A 7,773-nucleotide genomic window follows, 5' to 3' on the forward strand; every position below is an offset into this window, starting at 1 on the left:
ATCGATGTTTCTAACTCTCTATCTCTCTCCCTTCCTCTCTGCAAAAAATCAATAAAATATATTTAAAAAATAAATAAATAAAATAAATTTGTTAAGGTTGGTTTAATGGCCCAGAAAATGGTCTCTTGGTAAATGTTTTGCTGTTGCTGGTTGAAATGTTTCATAAATGTTAAGTTGGTTAATTGTGTTTTTCAAATGTTCTATCTCCTTAGATTTTCATACTAGTTCTATCAATTTTTGTGTGTGTTTTTTCTTGACTTTTTATTGATTTATAGAGAGGAAGAGAAACACCAATGTGAGAAACTTTGATCAGTTGCCTCTTGCATGCACCCCAACCAGGGATTGAACCCACAACCTGGGTATGTGCCCTGACTAGGAATCAAACCTGCCACCTTTTGGTGTACAGGATGATGCTCCAACTGAGTCACCTGGCCAGAGCACGCCAACTTCCTTTTGATTATTATTTACATGCTATATCTTTTCCATTCTTTTACTTAAACCTACTTGTGTCTTTAAATTTAAAGTTGATTTCTGGTAGAAACATACTAAATTTTATCTAATCTGACATTCTCTGTCTTTTACTTGGAATGTATAAACCATTTCCATTTAATGTAATGCCAATATAGGTTTAAATTTCCCCTCTTGCTTTCTGCTCTCTTTCTTCTGATCCCTGGATTTACATAACTGAAAAGGACTTTAGAGTTAATCCAATTCAAGTACTTAATTTTACAAAGGAAAATTTGGGGCTCAGAAAGGTTTTGACATTGTTCAGTCACACAGCTAAATTTGACCATATAATCAAACAAGCGAAAACTCAGGTCTTCTGCCCTAACCGGTTTGGCTCAGTGGATAGAGCGTCAGCCTGCGGACTCAAGGGTCTCAGGTTCGATTCCGGTCAAGGGCATGTACCTTGGTTGCGGGCACATCCCCAGCAAGGAGTGTGCAAGAGGCAGCTGATCGATGTTTCTCTCTCATCGATGTTTCTAACTCTCTATCCCTCTCCCTTCCTCTCTGTAAAAAAAATCAATAAAATATATATTAAAAACAAACAAACAAACAAAAAACTCAAGTCTTCTGACTCAGGGCACTGATCATTTTTTCAAGATACCATTCACAGATCACTGTTAAAATGAGAATAAATAACCTTTGAAGAACTGCTCAAACTGAAAGTGTTAATCTGCTAAAATGTGATTTACAATGTCTCATCATTTCTCTTCTACTGTCCCCTCACAGAAGCTCTACACACATTATTAACTTACATTATTACTAACATATTTATAGACACACATACAATTTGCTCATATGTCTTTCAGTAATATACATTACAGTGAGAACAAGTATATATTTTCAAATTTTTCTATTTGGGGAAAAACTACCTGTTAAATAACTTTCCAAATGAAACATTCTTTCTTCCATAGTTTTAGCCATTTTATAAGGTTTTATTTATTAGAATCCCTTTAAAACTGTATGAAATGAAGAAGGCAAGTGTCATCTAATGGGAGAGGAAGGGATCATGGGTTCTAATAAGAAAGCTTCAACTGATGTAAGTCTTTATGGTATATACTTATCCAAAAGTTTGCGATAGAAATATCTTTGGGCAGACTATATTTAACCTAAATTTATAATAGTTTCTGGTTTGCTCTGAATGTTTTATAAAACAAAATATGACATATATAAGGGAGTTTTCATTAATGACAGACTAAGTCTTACTTTGCTAACAAGAGCAGGCATGTTCATTGAATTTGTTGCAAATCCCATGCCATATGCCATAGCAGCTTCTACTCCCAAGAAACTTGCCACAAGCTTTTCTAGTTCTTCATGCTTGTCCAGGTTACCTGTGTGAAGAAGTTAATGAAGTCAGTATCACCAAACCCAAAATTTAAGAATCATTCATTACTTTACTGCCTGAAATCTAGCTGAAGGAAAGACCTACAACTAAGAATATTTTAAAAAAGCCACACTGAACTGGTTGGAGGGGTGGAAACAAGGAATGGCCGGGTCCCACACTCATGTGTGGTGGATAAGAAATCAGGAAGACTGCTGGTGGGAATGCAGACTGGTGTAGTCACTGTGAAAAAAAATATGGAGTTTCCTTAAAAAATTAAAAATGGAACTCTCGTTTGACCCAGTAATTCCACTTCTAGGAATATATCCCAAGGAATCAGAAACACCAATCAGAAAGGATATATGCACTCCTATGTTCATAGCAGCACAATTTACACTAGCTAAGATTTGGAAATAGCCTAAGTGCCCAACAGCAGATGAGTGGATTAAAAAACTGTGGTACATCTACACAATGGAATACTACACGGCTGTAGAAGAAACTCTTATCATTTGCAACAGCATAGATGGACCTGAAGAGCATTATGCTAAGCGAAATAAGCCAATCGGAGAAAGAAAAATATCACATGATCTCATTTATTTGTGGAATATAATGAACAACATAAACTGATGAACAAAAATAGGTCCAGAGACATAGAAGCACTGAACAGACCGTCCAACCTTAGAGGGGGGGGCGGGGGACGGGACACAGAGAGTAGTGGGGGTGAGGTCATGTGCTAGGGAGTGGGACTAGCTGGGGAGAAGTCAATGGGGGGATAAAGGAGACATATGTAATACAGTAGGTCCTCGGGTTACGTCGGAGATCTGTTCCTAAGGTGTGATGTAATGTGATTTTCGCCCTAAGTCAGAATCCACCTACATAAGCACCTACATCACTCACATGGAGCACATACATAGCAGTAATGAAGTGAAACAGTAAAAAAAATTTAGAAGAAAGATACCAATTTCTGACCTTTACTTGTGGTAAATAAATAATAAAAAACATAAAGCACATATGTCAAAATGACAGAACTTTTTTTAATAAATGCTGTAAATGGGAGATGACGACGTAACCACAAAACAACCTACATCAAGTCCGACGTAACCTGAGGACTACCTGTACTTTAAACAATAAAAATTTTTTTTAAAAAATCAGGAGGGATATCTCAGCTGTGGAGGTCCCCTCTGAGAAGTGAGGGGTCCTAGCACCCAACCCGGCTCCCCAGCCCAGGGTTCCAGTGCCAGGAAGAGAAATCCACATAATTTCTGGGGGTAAAAACCAGCGTTGACTGTGGCTGAGTGAGATGGAGGGCTGCTGGAGTCCTAGGCAGTTTCTCTTAAAGGGTCCATGCGTAGACTTGCTCTGACTCATTCCCTCTGGGTTCCAGCATTGGGGCAGCAGCTCAAAAGGCACCACGGAAACAAAGAGAGGAACTGAACTGTCTGGAGGGGCAGCTTTCTCCCAGACAGAAGTGCTGGCAGAGGCCATTGTTCCTTTTTTGAGACCCTCCTCATGCCCTACCCACAGAACTGGTAGATGTGCACCATATTTGAGTCTCCATGAATCTGGCTGACATTGTTCTCCTGGCCCTGGTGATTCCCTGAGACCCCCATCCCACCCAACTGTGGGTCCACCCAAACTGTTTCCAGTTGCTTTTCCAAATGAATAGCCTGTTTTGGCTTGTGCTTCAGATTTTCCTAAAATCTCTCAAACAAGCAGCATCTGGCCTCAGCATGCCCTGTTGTTCTCACTAAGTGGCCCCAGGCCCAGCACTAGCAGCAGCCAGCCTTGGTTTGCAGCTTTGCCTTGTTGCACTCCAAGCCCAGCAAAAGTAGCAAGCATCTGCAGATTGCTTTGTAGCTCATGCTGGGTGTCCCCAGGCAGAAGACAGGCATTAGTTGACGTTGGCGTGCACTTTATGAAAAAGTACTTTATAAAATATAAACTGCCATAAAGATGTGTGATTTCTATATGTTGTTAATGCTCCCTTAACCACATCATTAGGGACCCTAAGTGAAAACCCAGCTGTATTTGCCAATCTCTAGACCCATGCGAATAACAATGAATTGTTTTTTATTCTTTATTTAATCATAGAGAGGAAGAGAAAGGTAAAGATAGACACATCAATGATGAGAGAGAATCATTGATTGGCTACCTCTTGCATGCCCCCCACTGGGGATTGAGCCCACAACCCGGGTATGTGCCCTGACTGGGAATCAAACCATGACCTCCTGGTTCATGGGCCCATGCTCAACCACTGAGCAACACTGGCCGTGCTGAATTGTTTAATCCACTAAGTTTTGATGTGCTTCACAGTAATAAATATCCAGACTGATGCCTTATAACTTCAATGGTTACCAGTCACTAGAACAAAATGAAGAATTTGAAATTTTCCTTTTAACTAAATAAATTAAATCTCTTTACATAAATCTATTCTCTTTTACATTTTATAGACTTGTACTACTAATAAAAAGAATTAGCATTTAATGAGTATTTACCATGTTACAAGCACTTTACATGAATTAGCTTCTTAAAACAATCCTATAAGGTAGGAATTATTATTAGCCCCAAATTACCAGTACGGAAATAGAATTAACTTTCATATGCTCACAGGCTCAGATATGAAGTGGTGCTCTTTAATGAACTATCATTTGCAAAAGTCAATAAAGTCAACACTAAAGTTATAAATGAAACAATAGTATTGAACATACTCTGTATGTATAACATAATGGAAAAGAAAAATACATCTCAAAATGTGTTGAAAGCATTAAAATCATCCATTAATTCAGAAAAATAAAGCATTCTTTATCTGATCTAAACTACATGGCAAAGTATGTATTTGGATACTTAATATTCTAGCACTCTATCCATATTACTCCCTCCTGAGTAAAAAAGTTAAGAACATCAGCTAGCCAAACAGACTATACTCACCAATTTCCTGCCGAGTGCTGCACACGCCAACTCCATACTCCTCTAGGACTTTGGCAGCTGCCTCCTGACATGATCCAGTATTTCGTGCAAATCCAAGATAGTTGTAGGAACCCATGTTTATAACACCTTTAATCGTATTCCCTGTGTACCTGTATTTCAATAGGATGAATGTTCATGAAACCCATGAACATGGTCAAACACTTACATATGATAATAAATGTATTGGTAATACCAAAGGAAGCAATATATGTAAGAAACGGAGAGAATATGGTCTAAATGAAAAATAGCTCAAACTCACTACCAATAAATGAAATGAAAGTTAAAATACCAATTTTTGCTTATCAATAATGATAAAGATTTAAAAACTGACCATAGCCAGCATTGGTCAGGACTATTTCATACATTGTAGATAAGAATATCAGAGTACTGCCCTAACCGGTTTGGTTCAGTGGATAGAGCATCGGCCTACAGACTGAAGGGTCCCAGGTTCAATTGCTCCCTTAACCACATCATTAGGGACCCTAAGTGAAAATCCAGCTGTATTTGCCAATCTCTGTCAAGGGCATGTACCTTGGTTGCGGGCACATCCCCAGTAGGTGGTGTGCAGGAGGGAGCTGACCGATGTTTCTCTCTCATTGATTTTCCTAACTCTCTATCCTTCTCCCTTCCTCTCTGTAAAAAATCAATAAAATATATTTAAAAAAAAAGAATATCAGAGTACTTTTTTTTTGGAAGGCAGTTTGACAGTACTTATCCATTAAAAGATATCCTCCAGTGAGGATTAACCAAAGGAAAAAAAAAAGAGTCACAATACAATTGTGACCATGTCTCTTTCCCCGGCACACAAACCAGTGACATTCCTAATTGTGGAAGCTCAGACAGTTGACCCCTCAAGTGAAGACGACATGGTTCAGAGGCAAATCCAACTTAAGTTGAACATGAAGTATGAACAAGAAATAAATTGCCAATCTTTTAACTTGAGATTTTGGAGTTTTTAACACAGGATGATGCAGTCCAACCTACATGTGTACACTATAAACATCAAAATTATAGAATACTAAGTAGCCACTACAAATAATGAGCTTGCTGTGAATATACACAAAGATGTTACTGATATGTTAGCAAGTAAAAAAACAAGATGCAGTATCATTTCTATAGTATGATGCCATTTTTGTAAATCAAAAACTGTGTGTAATCCTACTAGATACATTACATATATATCCCACAGAAAACACCTGGAGGAATAACACACTACAAACTGATAACAATGGTTACCTCTGGGGAGTGAGGATTAGTAGGGCAGTGGATTTGCAAAGGGATAGTGGTTAGTTCTCATGGGGACTTTCAATTTATCTTTATTGCTTGTCTTTTTTTTTTTTTTAATAGCAATGCAATCATGTAATTCTTGAGCAATCTAAACAAAATAAAATTTTATAAAGTTTTCTAAACTACTGAACCCATTTAAGTAAAAACACTCTACATATCCTTCAATCATTTGAGAAATCAAAATACCCAGAAATAAATTCAGATACTTGATTCTGGTAAGTAGTATAATAGAAAAGACAGTTTTTCTTTGTATTGTTTTTTTGTTGTTCTTGTCTTTTTAAAATATATTTTTATTGATTTCAGAGAGGAAGGGAAAGGGAGAAAGAAATAGAAGCATCACTGAGAGAAAATCATTGATTGGCTGCCTCCAGCACGCCCCCAACTTGGGATTGAGTCCACAACCCAGGCATGTGCCCTTGACCAGAATCAAACCTGGGACCCCTCAGTCCAGAGGCCAATGCTCTACCCATTGAGCAAAACCGGCTAGGGCTTGTTTTGTTTTACTAGGTCAAATTTTGCTTTCAACTATAACCCAACACAGTATCAAACTAATAAAAAAATGTATTGTATTTTAAACATCCCAATAACAATGAACAATATGCAAGGAAATTAATCACATTGTATTGTATTTTCAGCTTCCACTGCTGTTTTGACAAAATACTGTCAAATTTGCAATAGAATATTTTAAAAAGTCAAAAAATTCCTTTTTGTTGTTAGGAAATAATTTCCCAAACAAGACTTACCTGAATGACCAGTTGTAATCATGAGATTGTCTCTCCATGATGTCCATCCTGGCTCCAGGCACACTACAGATTGGTCGATTCCAGTTGTCTCTAATCCTCATGTAGAGGTTCCTTGTATAGAAGTTTTCAAAATCCTGATACAATGGCACAAAGTCCTACCAACAAATGGTGAAATACCACAAATTTAACTGAGTTACTTTTTAACAATTTACAATTTCCCTTTTCATATTGCAAAAGCACTTGAGAATGAGGTCAATTATACTGAGTTAGCTCGGCCAGCATGGCTCTTTCAAAATGTTTTCAGCCATTCATGGCCCATGAATCAGGAGGTTGAGGTTCAATTCCTGACCAGGACACATGCCTGGGTTGTGGGCTTGATCCCGAACAGGGGGTGTGCAGGGGGCAGCTGATCATATTTCTCTCTCATTGATGTTTCTATCTTTCTATCCCTCTCCCTTTCTCTCTCTAAAATCAATCCTATATAATAAAAGGATAATATGCAAATTGACCAAACAGCAGAATGCCAGTTGCTGGAATGACTGGTTGCTATGATACGCACTGACCACCAGGTGGCAGACGCTTAACACAGGAACTGCCCCCTGGTGTTCAGTGCACTCCATAGGGGAAGATCCGCTCAGCCACAAGCCAGGCTGACAGCTAGCAAGCACAGCTGTGGTGGTGGGAGCCAAGCCTGCCTCTGCAGCAGTGCTAAGGATGTCCGACTGCGGCTTAGGCCCACTCCCCACAGGCCTAAGCCATAGTTGGACATCCCCTCAAGGGCTCCTGCACCCAAACACACATACCCAGTGCACGAAATTTCGTGCACTTGGCCTCTAGTAGAAATCTAATCTAATAAAAGAGAAACATGGTAATTGGCGTACGACTGCTAACCTTCCCATTGGCTAATCAGGGAGATATGCAAATTAACTGTCAGCCAAGATGGCGGCTGGC

At 38.7% G+C, this 7,773-nt stretch overlaps 1 protein-coding gene across 1 annotated transcript in view; it reads right to left on the reverse strand.

Annotated features, from left to right (window-relative positions):
* Positions 1–7,773, reverse strand: part of SPTLC2 (serine palmitoyltransferase long chain base subunit 2) — a 65,082-nt gene that overhangs the window by 48,690 nt on the left and 8,619 nt on the right. The window contains exons 3-5 of the mRNA XM_015558053.1: positions 6,823–6,977; positions 4,754–4,902; positions 1,711–1,835 (exon numbers count right to left, since the gene is read on the reverse strand). Coding sequence (XP_015413539.1) covers positions 1,711–1,835; positions 4,754–4,902; positions 6,823–6,977 — 429 coding nt within the window. The remainder of the gene's footprint in view (positions 1–1,710; positions 1,836–4,753; positions 4,903–6,822; positions 6,978–7,773) is intronic.

This window comes from Myotis davidii, unplaced genomic scaffold (assembly GCF_000327345.1).
Source record: "Myotis davidii unplaced genomic scaffold, ASM32734v1 scaffold309, whole genome shotgun sequence".
Classification (NCBI taxonomy): Eukaryota; Metazoa; Chordata; class Mammalia; order Chiroptera; family Vespertilionidae; genus Myotis; species Myotis davidii.